Below are 16,879 nucleotides of genomic sequence, written 5' to 3' on the forward strand. Positions count from 1 at the left end.
ACACATTAGGATAATTAAGTTATTTATGTGAGTAGCTTAGACTGAGTAATTAACACTTCTGAAGTTGTAAGCATGGATGTAGGTGATCAAATTGCCCTGCTAAACAGGGGTCCAGGGAAGTAAATAGTGTGGGAAGAAATAGCCAGGGAATTGTTATGGCTAGGCTTGTATAGGCCCTAGGGCCGATAGCCTAGTACCAATGTGTATGTGTGTGTGTGTGTATGTATGTACATATGGGTGTCTTTTATTTCAAAGAAAATGCACAAAGTCGACTGCAAAAACATTGACCATGTAAGAAAACACTGAAGTAACTACATCAGTACATATCAACTGAGAAATAGGCTTAGTGAATGCAGTATCTTAATTTTAAAAAACACATTAAAAAACATAATATTTTTTGTGTGGGGAGGGGCAAGCCCCCTGCATTCCTCATGTAGAGGGCTGCACCCTTCACACCCACTGCTAATTATGTATACTAACTTTGAGATCAAGCAAACAGTGGGTATAAACAAATTTTCCAGTCCCAAGAATTGCGTGATATTGCACACTTGTTGATCAGCTGCTTATTCGACCATGTACAATTGACTAAGCAGCTGTCGATCTATGTACAATCGACTAAGCAGCTGTTGATCTATGTACAATCGACTAAGCAGCTGTCGATCTATGTACAATCGACTAAGCGGCTGTCGATCTATGTACAATCGACTAAGCGGCTGTCGATCTATGTACAATCGACTAAGCAGCTGTCGATCTATGTACAATCGACTAAGCAGCTGTCGATCTATGTACAGTCGACTAAGCAGCTGTCGATCTATGTACAATCGACTAAGCAGCTATCGACCTAATAGATGCTTGACCATTTCAATAACTTCCATGTCTGTATATATATGTGTGTGTGTGTAGTCTCTTTACTCCTACTCTCAAAAGATGACCATCTCTGTACACATTTGCTGTTTGTGAGAAAATTTAAAAAATATATAATAATAGTAATAAAATAATCACGGTAATGTATTCAACCTTGTTGGTCCTAGACAGTGCCCTACCCCAGACAATCTATAGCAACTTTCTGAACACACCTTTATGGTTTGCTTGAGAAGAAACATCACATTAAAACCTTCTGGCAATAAATAATTTAAATGTGACATTTCTGACTGCATCACAAGAAAAAGTGTATGTAAGAAAATCATTTCATCTGTACAAGAAAAGCATCTTTTTGCCTTTCTTGCTCAGCTGAAGTCATTGTCTCACATTAAATGTGCTTAAATCATGGCACTGAATATGTTAAATTTAGTATTGATTGTAAGCAGGCCCACATAGCTAGCGCTACAAGTGTGATTAACACCACAGTATAAATAGTGCTTTTGGTGTTAATGAGTGAACTGACTGACACACCACATAGTCAGTAAATTGCCCCCTTCTTGTATAGCAGTACGCATTTTTGGCTACTCAGGGTAACTGCCTCATAATGTGCAGTCAGTTTTATGTCTGGGTAATAATCATGAACATCCGTGTCCTTTGCAATGACTCTGAGGTGTGGAACTGTACTGCAGATGTCTTGTTTGGCAGATAAAGATGAAAAGAGCCAGACAATTACTAGACATTGGAACATCAGTTGTATGTAATGCGCGTAGTCAGATGGCAACATCTTTCGATCTAGCTTGCTGCAGTTCAATGAATGCTTTGTACTTGACCGTTGAGTCATAATTACATCAGGTTTCCCTGAAGGCAGTGACTAAGATAGCTCTCTGTTGTGGAAATTTCTTATCCTTTCTAATAGTGAATTGTTTGAAGATGACAGAACATAAAGTAAACAACTGTCTAAGGTGTAGGAAGCAGATTCTACAGAGAGAGTTTTACAGTTTGTTTATTTTGCCTGGGTCCAGTGCAGGACATATCCAATTTCCCACAATGCTCATACTTCAGAACCAAGGCTAGAAAGTCATGGGATGGACACAGAGCACATGCTATAGGAAGAAAGGAGATATTAGATGTGTGCCATCTCTGTTCTTGGGTTCCTAGGTGTTCATTGAAGTGTGTCAGTGATGCAGCCCATATGTCATGTAAGGCAGATATAACATAGTCTCTAGTGAAAAGGTGTGCTTGGTGAGGGTTCAGCCCTTTCCAGAGAATGTAAAGGTAGAACTCCTTCATGCCCTTAGGTAAGGGGCTTCTCATTGGACTCCCTGCAGGGAAGGTGTTCAAAGAACAGGAGGACAAGGGGGAAAACATGCAATACATCAGGGACCTGTTTCACTACCCCCACCTAGCTGAGTTACAGACAACTGACTGGCAATTGAAAAATGTTGAGCAGAAGACAAGCAGATACAGCTGATTTAAAAAAAAAAAATAAAAAAAAAAATAAGTTGCTGATTGCATTTAACGTAGTCTTTTTTTTTTTTTTTTTTTTGTGCAAGGTTTCAGTACAATGGGAATTGGGAAATTCGCCCTTTTTCCACTGTATTATGATCTCAGAGTTGGTGTATGTAACCAGCAGGGAGTATGTGGGTGCAGGAGAGGTATGCTCCTTTGCAAAAAAAAAAAAAGAATATATATATATATATATATATATACATATATATATATATATATATATATATATATATATATATGTATGTGTGTATGCAAAATATATATATATATATATATATATATATATATATATATATATATATATATATATTGTTTTTTTTTTAAATCAGTTGTCATTTGCTATTCAATGTATTAATTTTTACGATATATGGACAAACAGCCCCAACTGGATATGTCAGAAACTATCCAAGCAAAAGTCAGGCATTTCCACCCAAACAGGGAAAGGCAAAGTTCAAAAGGGTAAAATTCCAAAAGAAGTGGCGGCTTGTCACCAAAGGTTGACCTGGAAGTCTTGGAACCAGGACAGCCAGAGGAAAAAGTTATGATTCTGCACAGTACCTCTCTCCAAAAATCCTATCTCAGTTCCTTCCTCTCCTCCCAATTTTGTTACCTTCATAAAAATTGTGATCCAGGCTGGCTGTTTCTGCAGACCTGTGGCAAAGACAGGCAAGTCATACAGATCATAAGGTTAGGTTACAGTTTTGGAATTTCTGAAGTTGCCAAAATTAAAGCTTTACCCAGAGAACAAGCATACCTGATGACTTAACAGGTGGACCGTTTCCTGGCACGAGGTGTCATAGAACTGCCACCTGAAAACAAAGGAGGAACAAGATTTTACTCAAGGCTTTCCATTTCCCAAATAAAGGATCTTGGCAAGCCATACTGGATCTTTCAAGGCTCTGACAAAGTACTGGCTAGTCCTAGAATTCAAAATGTTGACGGTATGAAACCTTACCCTTAATTTTGCCCAGAGCCTAATGCTGACCATGTATCTCAAGTATAGCTATGTACTTATCTCCAGTGCATACTGTGCGTTCAGATCCTAAGTTCAAAGCAAGGGTTGAGATTTTCAATTTTATGTTCTTGTCCTTTGGTTTGTCTACTGTACTCAGGTTGTTTACAAAAATGCCTGGTTGTAGTAACTGCTTTATGCAGAGCAAAGGGTGTTCACGTTTACCTATATCATGACAATTGTGTCATTCAGGGCTTTTCCCAGTTAGATATTCAGATGGCACTAGAAATTGGTATGTTTCCAGAGAGAATGATGGCCTCTAAACTTACTGAAATATCAGTTTACTCCAGTGAAATGGGTTGCTTTCCTTGGAGCTGTTCTGCACTCAGAGAAGCAGAAGGTATTCCTACCCCTGATTAGGTCCTTCTCCTGTCTCAGTATTTCAGCAAAATGGCCAGCCTTCCCAGCATCACAGCCAGGGAGTTCCTTAGATTGCTAGGAATGCTTCCTGCATTTTGATGGTTCATCTAAAAAAAACTATTATGGTATCTCTGGAACAGGTGGAGTTGCCATAAGCAGTCCTTCCAGACTAGCACACATGCGCTTCCTAATAGCCTGGGTCATGGATGAAATGAGTCTTCAGGTCAGTTCACTCACCTGGTTAGCAAACCATAATAAATAAACGTATATAGGCAAGAGCAATCAAGACTGTTCACCTAGATCAGTATTAGGAATTATAGGAAAGTTGTTTAAACATCAAAGGCAAGCCTAAGCAGAAGCGTATAGAGCATTTATTGTAAAGTTGAGGAGTTTCTATACAGCTGTATGACTCTGGAAGAAGAATAGTTGTAAGTAAACAGACAGAGAGAGAGAAAAGTAGCAACAAAGACAATACTGTGAAAGTGAAGTTAGACTATAAGGGGAGAAGCATAAACAAATGTGCAAAATGTGAGATGCAGAGAGAAGTAATATGAAAAGGGGCTCGTAGCAGTATTACAGCATTGTAAGAATTTAAACTGGTGGTTTAGGCTGATGAATGGGAAAACACAGCTGACTGAAGTAAACGTATTTCCTCATGGGGACTAAGGTCTGATGTGAATGGTCAAAATTGCTTAGACTTGTTAGCAGTGATGTTAATGATAGAAAAAAATGTAATTGTAGAAACAAAACTCACCATCTGAAATGGCTAAATATTGTATATGTGTTGTGTTGAAAGAATCTGAGGTATTTATTTTATTGTTATAATAAAATACTAATACATGATATGTTTTTAGGTAACGGACATGCAGAACGCAGTGCAAGTTGCATTCAGCAACCATCAGTTGGGACATCCCAGGTAATATACCCAGCAGAGAACATGACACAGTGTGCTCAGCCCATAAAGGGCTACCACAAGCTTCATCTCTCTTCTGTACCACAACTTCACTCGGGATGTAACTATAGCAAAATATATGAAACTAACACAAGTAAGAAAACATATAAATGTACTGAATGCAAAAAGTATTTCACACGTCTGAGTAACCTTCGCCACCACCTTGCCGTTCACACAGGCGAGAAACCCTATAAATGTACTGAGTGTGGTAAGGGCTTCGCTTGTCTTCGCTATCTTCGAAAGCATTATGTTATTCACACTGGAGACAAACCATATAAATGTACTGACTGTGATAAACGTTTTATACTGAGGTCACACTTAGAATACCACCAGAACTGTCACAAAGGGCTAAAACCATTCAAGTGTCCTGAATGCAACAAGTGTTTTGCAGATCCCCGTAGTGTTCAAAAGCATTATCTCATTCATACAGGAGAGAAACCATATAAATGTACTGACTGTGATAAGTGTTTTACACAAAAGGCACACTTAAAATACCACCAGAATTCTCACACAGGACTGAAACCATATAAATGTACTGAATGCAGCAAGTGTTTCACACATCAAAGTAGTGTTCGAAAGCATCATCTTATTCACACGGGAGAGAAGCCTTATAAATGCAATGAATGCAGCAAGTGTTTCAGATATCTTAGTGGCCTTCGACAGCATCATGTTTTTCACACAGGAGAGAAACAAAAGCAACCTTTAAAGCAGGAAAACTGCAGCACCAGGAAAACGTCAGTTTGGGACAATAATGTGATATAAAAGAACTTGAGCAAGAGGGACTGTATAAATACTTTGGAATTGATAAAGGATCAGCAATAAAACATGAACAAAAGCGAATAAAACTCAGTAAGGAATACTTTAGAAGACTTAAATTAATTCTGAGAACAGCATTGACATCTAGGAACAAGATCCAAGCTATAAATCAATTTGCTCTTCCTGTCCTAACGTACAGTTTTGGAGTGATTGACTGGCCCCAAAAAGTGTTGGATAGATTACATATTAAAACAAGAAGGATGCTTCATGCTCACCAGATGATTTATAAAAATCAGTATACCACGATTATATGCCTCTTGAAATGGATGGGCCTCCTTGAAATTGATTACATGCATAGATCTGCAATTGTGGGACTCCACACATATTTACTGACCTCACAAGATGTAGTGAAAGTTTTGAAACATGAGGATAATAAATCTAAGATGACTTCTCTGTTTAATTTAGCAGAAGCATATAGATGTCAAGCGGGAATGGAAATCAAACTACAAGTAGATGAAAACCAGGTAGCAACTGAATGTGCCAAAAAACAAAAGAAAGAATATATGGTGAAAGACTAGATGAGAAGGCAGGAAATGTGGAAAAAACATAAATATAGTTGCAAGTATAAAAAACTTCTGGATCAAGAAAGAACGCAGGAATGGTTGAGGAGAGGCGGATTCAAACTAAGAAATGAAAGGTTAATATTGGCAGCCCAAGCTAGCAGTCTACGTACAAGCTGGTTTACAAAGTCCGTTGTACATGTGAGAAAAACAGACAAATGTAGGTTTTGTAAAACTGAATTGGAAACAGTCACACACCTTGTTGCTGGCTGCGATACACTAATGGCAGAAGGACTGTATACTGAAAGGCATAATAATGTGGCGAGACTGTTGCACTGGGGATTGTGCAAACATTATGGTATCAAAGTGGCTGAAAAGTGAGCCACGCAGCATCATAGAAAATGAAGTTTATATCTCATGGTATCACCCATTACCAACAGTTCAAAAGATAGATGCTAGAAAAACAGATAATAGTGGTCCAAGAAAAGAAGACAAAAGTAGCATTGATCATTGAAATCACCACACCTAGTGACTACAGTGCCTTGCGTACAGAGAGACACAAAGTCATAAAATACCAGGATCTGCAGGCAGAAATGAGAGTAATATGGAAGAAAGATGCCCAGACAGCTCCAATAGTAGTAGGAGCAACGGGTCTTAACAAAAAGAATTTACAATCATACGTTGCCAATCCACATAACCCCATATGAATTGCAGAAGGAGTCATTACTGGGCACATTGCGGGTGCAGTGAAGAGCAGTTTTGGCTGACATCAAAGATTGAAACAATACTAATTTCATGAACTTTAATCATACTTTGACTTAGGAATGGGGTCCATTCCCATCATGGTATTAGAAACTCAAACGTTTTGGAGAAATTAGAAAAGAGAGAAATCATATCAATGTACTGAATGGTAAGTGTTTCACACAGCATAGTGGTCTTCAAAAGCATTGTGCCCTTTTTCACATCGACTTTTCCCGGTTAGGGGTCGCCACAGCGGAACTCCGGTACGCTAATAACTGGCAGTCGATTTATATGGTGCTGAGGTGCCAGCCGATGCCTAACCTTCAACGAAGGCATGCGCATTCACGCATATCTTTCGAACGCCACTCTACCAGGGGGAGGACATGCAGACTCCACACAGAAGGCGCTCCAGCAGAGAATCAAATGGGAGAACCTTTTGCTGTGAGGTGACAATGCTACCGCTGCACCACCAGGGCTATGATTTGGGGAAAAAACACCCAAGTAGTAGAAGGAACAACAGGGTTAACAAAAAAATAATTTTCTGGTATACTTAAATTTGATACAGATACATTTAACTCCGTATGAGTTGCATAAAAATGCAATTCTGGGTAGAGTGTGAGTGCCAAGAAGAACACTCTTTGTAAGCATCAAAGACTGAAGCAATAATTGTACCCTGACATAGGAATGGAGCCCATTTGTGTTACAGTATTAGAAAATGGAAACCTCAACATTTGGAAAAATTCAAAAGAGAAAAAAAATATATATAACTGTACTGAATACAGTGTTTTTAGAAGTAGAATAGTCCTGGTAAAATATTAGGGTATTCACACAGGGGACTGGCGCACTTCCTTTCTCAGTATTAATAATGCTAAACATTTGTAGAAATTACAAAATAATAAACCGTGTCACTCTGCTCAATGTAGCAAATGCTTTATAGAAAAGGCACACATAAAGGACCATCTGGACTCTTGCACAGATTTCTGTGTGGAATGTTAGAAGACTGATAAATCTCATAAACACAGTACTTGGGACCATTGGGAAAGATTCGTATTATGTATCAAATAATTAAAATATGCTATTATGCAGCTTAACTAATAAAGTGCTACCACAAAAATGCAAAATAACAGAAGAAAGGAAAAGAAGTAAAATGCCACCATGGAAGCACTGAATAGTGGGAACTGATTAAAACGCTTCTATATTATATTATTGTATGCTGAAAATAGCGAACGCTATTTCATCACACCGATAATATCTAAACAACAAAATATCGAACAAACGGAACAGCGAATTTTTTTCCCAAGGAAAAAATTTGCTGCTCCGTAAAAAAAAAAAAAAAAAAAAAAAAAACACTTAAACACCCCCCCCCCTACTTAAATATACCAACTCCGAGATCACACCATAATGGAGGAAATTACAAAGTCCCGAAGACGGCCCTCCAAATTTTTCTCTGGGAAAAAATGTGATGTTCCGTGACTTCGCTACTTTGCCATTTCGACAGTATCGGATCGACTAAATAGCATTCGCTATTTAGTCCATTCGATACTGTCATATAGGTTCATAGGTTCATACTAGGCTATCTGCCCAAGGGCATTTATAAGCCTAGCCCATAGTTATGTGGCTTTCGCCACCCCTTTAGTTTGAATAAAAACTATGCCTATTATTTTGCTGTGCCTCTGTCAAGCAGTGACACTGAAGATTAATCCCTGGGGTATATCTGTGATCTCCCATCCATTGGTCAAGATTCCTCTTGAACAAGGCCATCGAGGTGCTCTGCCTCACATGTACCGGGATTTTGTTCCACAGCATAGGGAGTCTCTGGGTGATGAATCTGTCCCTCCAGCACGTTCTATTTATAACCGTGTCGAGGTTTAAGTCTCCCGCCCTTGTGGTTCTGAGGGATCTAGATTTTTTGAGGTGAAGCATATTCATCAAATCTGGGTTTGACATGGCCTTATATGTCAGGCACAGGTCACCTCTGAGCAAGCGGTATGAGACTGAATAGAGCTGGAGTTATTTCAGTCGGGCAGCATAAGACATATTTTTGAGACCCTTTATCCTTTTGGTGAGGAACTTTTGGGGCCTTTCAAGCTGCAGCAGGTGTCGGGTCAGATACATTCCGAACGGGGCATTGTACTCAATCATAGGTCTAATGAGTGATGAGTACAGGGGGACGATGACCTCCCTTGATCTAGATGTGAATCCCTTCATGATCAGGTGGGCAATATAGAAGGTTTTCCTAACTACTTTAGCAACATGAGTGTCAAATAAAAGGCTACTGTCAACCTGGGTCCCCAGATCCCTGATGACTTCTTCTGTGCTCAGTGGATTGCCACCTATATGGTAGCTAGGGGTAACCTTGTTTTTCCCGAAAGGTATGACTATGCATTTCTTGGCGTTTAACTTTAGGCCATGGCTCTGGCACCAGTTATCCGTTTCTGTGAGGCCCTTCTGAAGGATATCTGTGTCAGATGTGTTTTCGACTATGGCGCCCAGTTTGCAGTCATCTGCAAACTTTGTCAGCCATAACCCTCCTGTGTTTGCTTGTACTTCAGAAAAGTAGATGCCGTAGATGCCGAACAAGAGTGGACCCAGGACTGAGCCCTGTGGGACACCACTAGTGACAGGCTTTGAGTCTGACATGGCTCCAGCAACTCTGACCCTGTGGGTTCTGTCACTTAGCCAGTTTGCAACCCATCTTGTGATGTATGGGTTTACATTCAAGCTGATGAGTTTTTCGATGATACCTGAGTGGGGTATTGTGTCGAAGGCCTATAAAACAACCAAGGCAAGAAGTATTGCTACTAGAATAAAAGAGAATAGATAAATATTCTTATCTATAGGTTATAAAAGCAGCACACAATATCAAAACATACTAGGATTTGTGTTGTGCCATCTCCAAAAATGATCCACACAGTGGAAAAATATATTGCATGGAGAAATATAAAAAGTGCAAAGCAAGGAATTCATTGATGATCCCCCCCCAAAAATGTTCTTATAGAGAGTTGTGGAAGAAAACAGTAGTACAACCAAGTAAAAAAAAATAAATAAATACATTTTGGAAAAGTATTTATGAAGACCCTGTTAAATGAAACAATTTAGCTTAGAGTAAAAGTACTTATGTGCACATCCTAAACTGACACCAGCATGGTTAACAGGAAAACCTTCACTGCTCCTTAAACATGAATGTGCAAACCGTCCTATGAATTACACACCACTAAGTTTGAACTTATGTGCAGTAAATGATGCAGGCAGAGTTTAAAGTCATTTGGATAAAATGTAATAATGACAATAGAACAGAAGTAATTAAAGAAAAAGTGTGTGGAACAAAGGACCATCTGCTACTAAATAAAGGCATGATGGAGAGTTTATAAAGAGTCAGAACTTTTTATGTCTAGAGTACACAATGTTATTTGACAGTATGCCACAGTCGCGGGTTATGAAATACCTGCAAATATATAAAATATACTATACTTGGATAAACTGTATAACAATCAGACAAAGTTCTCCAATTCAGGATGGTGCTGGTAAGTTGACACACAGTGGTGAAGAGTAGTAAATCCCGCTATGCAGCTATGGAGTAAATGAGTCCTTTCTTATTCAAAGGTTATCCAAACAATTGCCACGTTCAAGCATCCAAATAGAAGTAGTGAACAAAAGGTAGAACTAAAACCAAACTGGACCAAACAGGGCCAGAAGTTTATTAAAAATTAAGCAACACGGTACAAAAATACTGCTTTTCGTCCTTTCACAATACAAAGACTTCTTCAGACAAATGGTTCTACACAAGAAACCAGCCTGTGTTATAAAGGCAATTTCAAATTCAAATTGTGCCCCTCCCCTGGTACAATCCGAATGACCTATTTTCCTGATCACAAAGCATTTGTCATTTCCTCTTCCTAGTTATACGCCCATTCAGTAATATACACAATTCACTTGCAAAAACAAGAATAAGGTTAAAACATTAAAATGAAATGTGTGAAAGTACAATGGATAAAAAAGCGAATCCACATTTCAAGTATAAGATCAATAAGCAAATATGAGTAGTATAAACTACAAGGATAACAAGTCCAAACATACACATTTAAGCATTTAAACATTGTGTCATAAGGTAATAAAGGTAAGGGGGAGGGGGGGGAAGGGGAAGGGAAAAAGTATTTACAACATAATAATGACAAACTGATAAATAACTCTGCTTTCTGTTGACTTCTAACAGAATTTAATACTATGATGTATGAGAACCAGTCGATCATAAAACAATAAAAAGTAAACCTTAAAGAAAACATTTGTGACAAAATATGCTAAAGATAAAATGGTGAAATAATAATATAAATGACAGGTATATGTTATGTATGTATGTTGAACATTGAAAAATGAAGTGCATGTTCAAACGTTATGTATTCTACCAGGTCTGCATGTATCACAATAAATGTCAGGGGTAAAATAGCCTATCTATTCAATGCTTTCAATTTCAAAATACTAGAAATAGAATATTGCTCATTAAGCCCTGGTACTGAGCAGGCTCTTGTACGAAGTTGCCACAACAATTCTAGTCTCTCTAGAAGTAGGGGGGTCGGTCCCCCTCTATCATTGTGGACACATTCACCTATTACTCTAAAGCCAAAGGTATGGTTCAAAAATGTCGCTGTGTGTCTAGCTAAAGCATTGGTCATGTTTCCAGTTCGCATACTATATAGGTGTTCATACACCCTTTCCCTCAGTCTCCTCTCAGTTTTACCAATATAGAATGAGGGGCATGCTTTACAAATAGCTACATATACCACATTCTTTGAATTACAGTTGAATTTACCTTGGCTGCTATATTGCCTATTTCTCAGTGTAAAATGTTTGCCTATGTCCATATGAGTACAATACCTACACATATTACATTTATTCATGCCTAACATAGATGGCCTACAATTATTCATTTTGCTTATTTGCAAGATGTTCTTTATATTTGCTCCCTTCCTGTATACTGTTTTGACTCTATTTGGTAGTGCACTTGGGAGTCTCTCTTCATCTAATAAGAATTTCCAATTCTTATTAATAGTGTCTGAAATTTGGTAGGCGTCCAGACTAAATGTTGTAATAAAGCAAAAGCTATTAATATCAGCATGTTCCTCCCTATTAAGTGGTTCATTTAACGTGTCACCTCCGTTGGTTGTACTACTTAAATTTTCTCCCAAAAGTGGTATGTATATATTTTTCATGCGTTTCAGTGATACTTCCCTTATAAGTGCATCCACCAAGGTAGGAGGATATTTCCTCCTCAAGAACATACCTCGCAACAATTCACACTCAAGGTCAAAGTCAGTTTCCCTGGACACCATTCTAGCTGCCCTCACCAGTTGGCCTTTCACAACAGCTCTCTTTTGGGTCACGGGATGGCAGCTAGAATAGTGTAAAAAAGAGTTTGAGTATGTTGGTTTCCTGTAGATCCTTGATACAAAGGTGTTAGTTTCCAAGTCTTTTTCCAAGGATACATCGAGGTATGCAATTTTACTTGTATGAAAACTGTGGGTAAAAGATAAAAAGGCAGTGCTATCATTGAAATGGATGAGTAATTCATCTGCAACTTCAGAGTTGCTCTTAAGCAATATAAAAATATCATCCAAAAATCGAGTGTAATACCTGATGCTGCTGGCCACCTCTAAGTGGTGAAGTACATAAGTTCTCTCCCAGTGTGCCATCACCAAATTGGCGAAACTGGCCCCACAGGGAGAGCCCATCGCTACACCTATTTTCTGCACAAAATATTCCCCACCAAATGTAAAGTAGTTGTTATCCAACACTACCTCAAGTAGTTCACATAATAATGTAACCAACGCAGTTGTGGCCCCCATTTCAAGTAATAACTCCCTCACCCATTCGACCCCCGTGCTTTGTGGTATCGATGAATATAAGTCTATAGTTAAGAAATTTAACTCTTGGTCGAATGGAATAGAGCTAATAGATCTCAAAAATGCCCAGGAGTCGTTACATATCTGTGGGAGCTGACATACAAATTTCTTTAAATGATAGTCTATAAATTTAGCTATTGGGTAAGTTATACTACCTCTAGCATCTATCAAAGCTCTCAATGGTGGGTCCGAAATAGATTTGTGGATCTTAGGGATCCCGAAAACAGTCGGGATCTTTGGAAATGCCATAAACAGAAAAATATAAATGTCCTTGTCTATTCTAACCTCTATAAAAAGTTCCTCAATCAGTGCTCTTATCCTGTTGTATGCTACGTTCAGTTCATTTTTAGATACACTTTGATATGTATTTGTGTTAAGGATCCGCTTGATCCTATTATTGTAGTCTGGTACATCAAATATAACAAGACCACCTCCCTTATCTGGTTGGACAACCCTAACATTGGTGGTCTGGATCAACTCTATACATTGTTTCTCTTCGTTTGTAATGTTATTAGTAATTAACTTGTTGCTAGGCTGTACGTTATTCAAACAATTAAAAATGTCCCATTCACATATTTTTTCAAACAAAGCTAATGATGTATGCATTGGTGGGCAAAAGGAACTAGACACATAAAGTGGATCAGGTGCTCCTTGTGAGGCTTTACTAGAACCAAATAAGAAATGCAAGTGGAGTCTCCTCATAAATAACTTAGTCCTCCATAGTGTGTGCAATGCTAGCTCTTGTAGCAGGTATAAATGTTTGACCCTTCGCAAGAAAGTCAGCCATTATTTTGTCAATCTGAATGGTGGAAAAGTTATAAATACAAAAGTCACCTTCTGAATTCTTGACAATTTCAGGTACTGGAACCGGTCCTGGGTCAGGGTCAGCGTCATGGGCATCTGTTGAAGATGGAAAAATTATTTCCTCCATGAATTCGCATACTTCACCTGTTGGCCCCGCCTCAAATTGTAGTTCGAGGCAGGCATTGGAAAATTTTGCACTTTCTCCTTAGTCCCCCTTTTTCGGTTCCTGGTATCCGGTGAAGAAATTGTCTGGTTGCCCTGAGTATGTTCACCCGCTACCTCGTTGTTCTCATTAAGGTTCACATCATCCCCTTCGATGTTGTCATGTCGGTTCTCCATAGAATTATCATTCCCCGATTGAGATTTGGGGGGGGGGATAAGCTACATTCAAACAGTAAGCTTCTTTGTCTCTATTTAGTTTCTTAATTTTGATAGATTTAAGTTTGACAAGATGCTGGTCGATACTAGTAAAGCAGCGCTCATAATCGAATTTATATCTATAAAAGTCCAGACTTGACTTTAGCTTTGAGTCTAGTGCGTTGAGTTCTTGCACTAGTGAATCAGCCCATGACTGATAATACTTAGATATTAAAGTCATTAGCTCAAAGCCATGTTTATCAAACAAAGAAATAAGGTCCTTGTGAAAGTCAGTCCCCCCCACAAGGCCAGTTGGATACTGCCATGATCTCAGTCCTTTTGGGACAATTCTCTCACTGAGACATTCCTTAAAGTAAGCAAGTTCAACTTGTAGTTTCTTATATTTGTAAAGTTTAGCATAAAATTCTTTCAATAAGTTAGTTACTAGTTGCCCCTCAGGTTCATTAATTTGAAGGCGTTGGTCATTGGTGTCATTAGTAAAAGACACTACACTTCCTAACCACTCATCTAAGTTTAATGCAATAGGTTGCCTCACGTGGTGCTGTTCATCACCAGTTCTTTGGATATTGTTTCCGTCTAAACGTTGCATCCCAGACCCCTCAAATGGGGTTGAGTGAATAGACATGTCCAAGTTAGGGTCATTCATTGACAGGTCTATGTTTTGGGTAAGGGGATTTGGGGGGTTTAAAAGTTCACTAGTATTACGAGGGCCATTATTAGTAGTAGAAAGCCCTCTTGACCCCTTGTCAGATAAAGTATCAACCCTCTCAGTTAATAGTTCTACCTTTTTAGTTAATTTCTCCATCAAAGTAAACAGTACCTGTAAGTTGTTAGAGTTGTCATTATTCGGTTGACTTCCCTGCACCACTTCTGAATCCATGACAAACAGCAAACTTGGGAACGCATACACAAACTCACAAAGTTCTCCAATTCAGGATGGTGCTGGTAAGTTGACACACACTGGTGAAGAGTAGTAAATCCCGCTATGCAGCTCTGGAATAAATGAGTCCTTTCTTATTCAAAGGTTATCCAAACAATTGCCACGTTCAAGCATCCAAATAGAAGTAGTGAACAAAAGGTAGAACTAAAACCAAACTGGACCAAACAGGGCCAGAAGTTTATTAAAAATTAAGCAACACGGTACAAAAATACTGCTTTTCGTCCTTTCACCATACAAAGACTTCTTCAGACAAATGGTTCTACACAAGAAACCAGCCTGTGTTATAAAGGCAATTTCAAATTCAAATTGTGCCTCTCCCCTGGTACAATCCGAATGACCTCATTTCCTGATCACAAAGCATTTGTCATTTCTTCTTCCTAGTTATACGCCCATTCAGTAATATACACAATTCACTTGCAAAAACAAGAATAAGGTTAAAACATTAAAATGAAATGAGTGAAAGTACAATAGATAAAAAAGTGAATCCGCATTTCAAGTACAAGATCAATAAGCAAATATGAGTAGTATAAACTACAAGGATAACAAGTCCAAACATACACATTTAAGCATTTAAACATTGTGTCATAAGGTAATAAAGGTAAGGGGGAGGGGGGGAAGGGGAATGGGAAGGGAAAAAGTATTTACAACATAATAATGACAAACTGATAAATAACTCTGCTTTCTGTTGACTTCTAACCCTACTAAGTTGACAAACTGGTAGTGACCACCCAAGGTGTAGAGCATTGTGTATGAAATGGTTTTCAAAATCTGTAGAAAAAGGAGCAAATAACCAATAACTGTAGGTTCAGTGATATGTAGATGGCTATGACATAGTTATGGCTGAAGGTTTTCATACTGAAAAACAACTGTTAGAGCTGATGTACTAAAAGCTGTACAGACGTTGCAGTGCACAGGTGGTTGAGAAGCACTAGTAACATCCAGAAAGAGTTACTGAAAATGAAGAGGCAATGCTCGTGTATGAATATCAACTGCTAGGAGAGCCAAAGTAATAAAGCCATGTGTTGTAGCGGAAAAAAGACGAAAGAAAGTCTTGTCGTTCAGGTAACTCTGTCTAACGACTGCAGTCTGTTTGGTGCATGCAAGCAGAGACCAAAACAATGTAGAACGAGGACGTTCTGATAGCTCCAGTACTGCTGGGAGGCATTAATCCAAGCATATTTAAGTACAGTGCTAGCAGAGGTAATCCCATTTATCCTACCCAAGGAGGCAGTCTTGGGTATGTTATGGGTGACAAGGAAAGCATTTCTCACAAACAGTGACTGAAGCAGTATTGGTTTTCTGAACTTTAAATATCCCCACATTTAGGAATGAAGTTGTTTGTGCTATGTTATAATAAAAAGTACACATTAAGAGAAGGTAAACCAGGAAAATGAAAGCAGAGGTCAACAAAGATCTAAAAGGCTAATATGTTGAACATTCTGGCCCGTAAATTATTTAAATGTTCAAAGAAAAAATTAAATAGGATCAGTCTTCTGTGCACAAATTCACCAACTGGCACCTTGAACTAACAACTTCATCTAGGGTTATGAACATATGAAATGTAAACCGTACTGAAGGGCTATCGGTGGTTTCCTCTGATGTACTGCTATTTATGTCCACTTCCTTCATTTCTGTCTGGAGACCTATAAAAATGAGACATGCTGTCTTGAAACATGTTTTGTCTTATTGTATATATTGTCTGATATTGTATACATTTGTTCAGCAATGTTGAAACTTCACCTAGTGAAATAAACCTATTTTTGTTGCTTTCTAATTGTTTTCTACTCTTGGATTATGTCTGCTGTACTTATTGCTATGTTTTGAACTTGATATGTTTAATTCTTTTCCCAGCTGGGCCTGAAATTGGTCAGCTTTGATCAGTGCTTTAACCTGGTAAATAAAATAAAAATATACTCTGTTAATCAACCTATTCAAAATAATTTCTGAATAAAATGTATTTACTTAAAATCTCTGCAGAAACTGTTCCAAATCTCAAATTGTATCCTGCTTCTAGGTTGGTTGAGGAACGCTGCTTTAATTCATGTCTATGACTTATTTTATGCTTAATTTCTTCAGAAAAATCGAGGAAACTATTTCTTCCAAAAAATC

The 16,879-nt window shown here is 38.3% G+C and overlaps 1 protein-coding gene across 1 annotated transcript in view; it reads left to right on the forward strand.

Moving 5' to 3' along the window:
* LOC122814374 (zinc finger protein 480-like) overlaps window positions 1–13,170 on the forward strand; it is a 188,202-nt gene extending 175,032 nt beyond the window's left edge. Inside the window, exons 7-8 of the mRNA XM_044086958.1 lie at window positions 4,597–5,447; window positions 13,027–13,170. Of these exons, the coding sequence (XP_043942893.1) occupies window positions 4,597–5,447; window positions 13,027–13,170 (995 nt within the window). The remainder of the gene's footprint in view (window positions 1–4,596; window positions 5,448–13,026) is intronic.
* The last annotated feature ends 3,709 nt before the right edge of the window (window positions 13,171–16,879 follow it).

The sequence above is a fragment of the Protopterus annectens genome, chromosome 10.part0 (assembly GCF_019279795.1).
Source record: "Protopterus annectens isolate FY-2018-M chromosome 10.part0, PAN1.0, whole genome shotgun sequence".
NCBI classification, from domain to species: Eukaryota; Metazoa; Chordata; order Ceratodontiformes; family Protopteridae; genus Protopterus; species Protopterus annectens.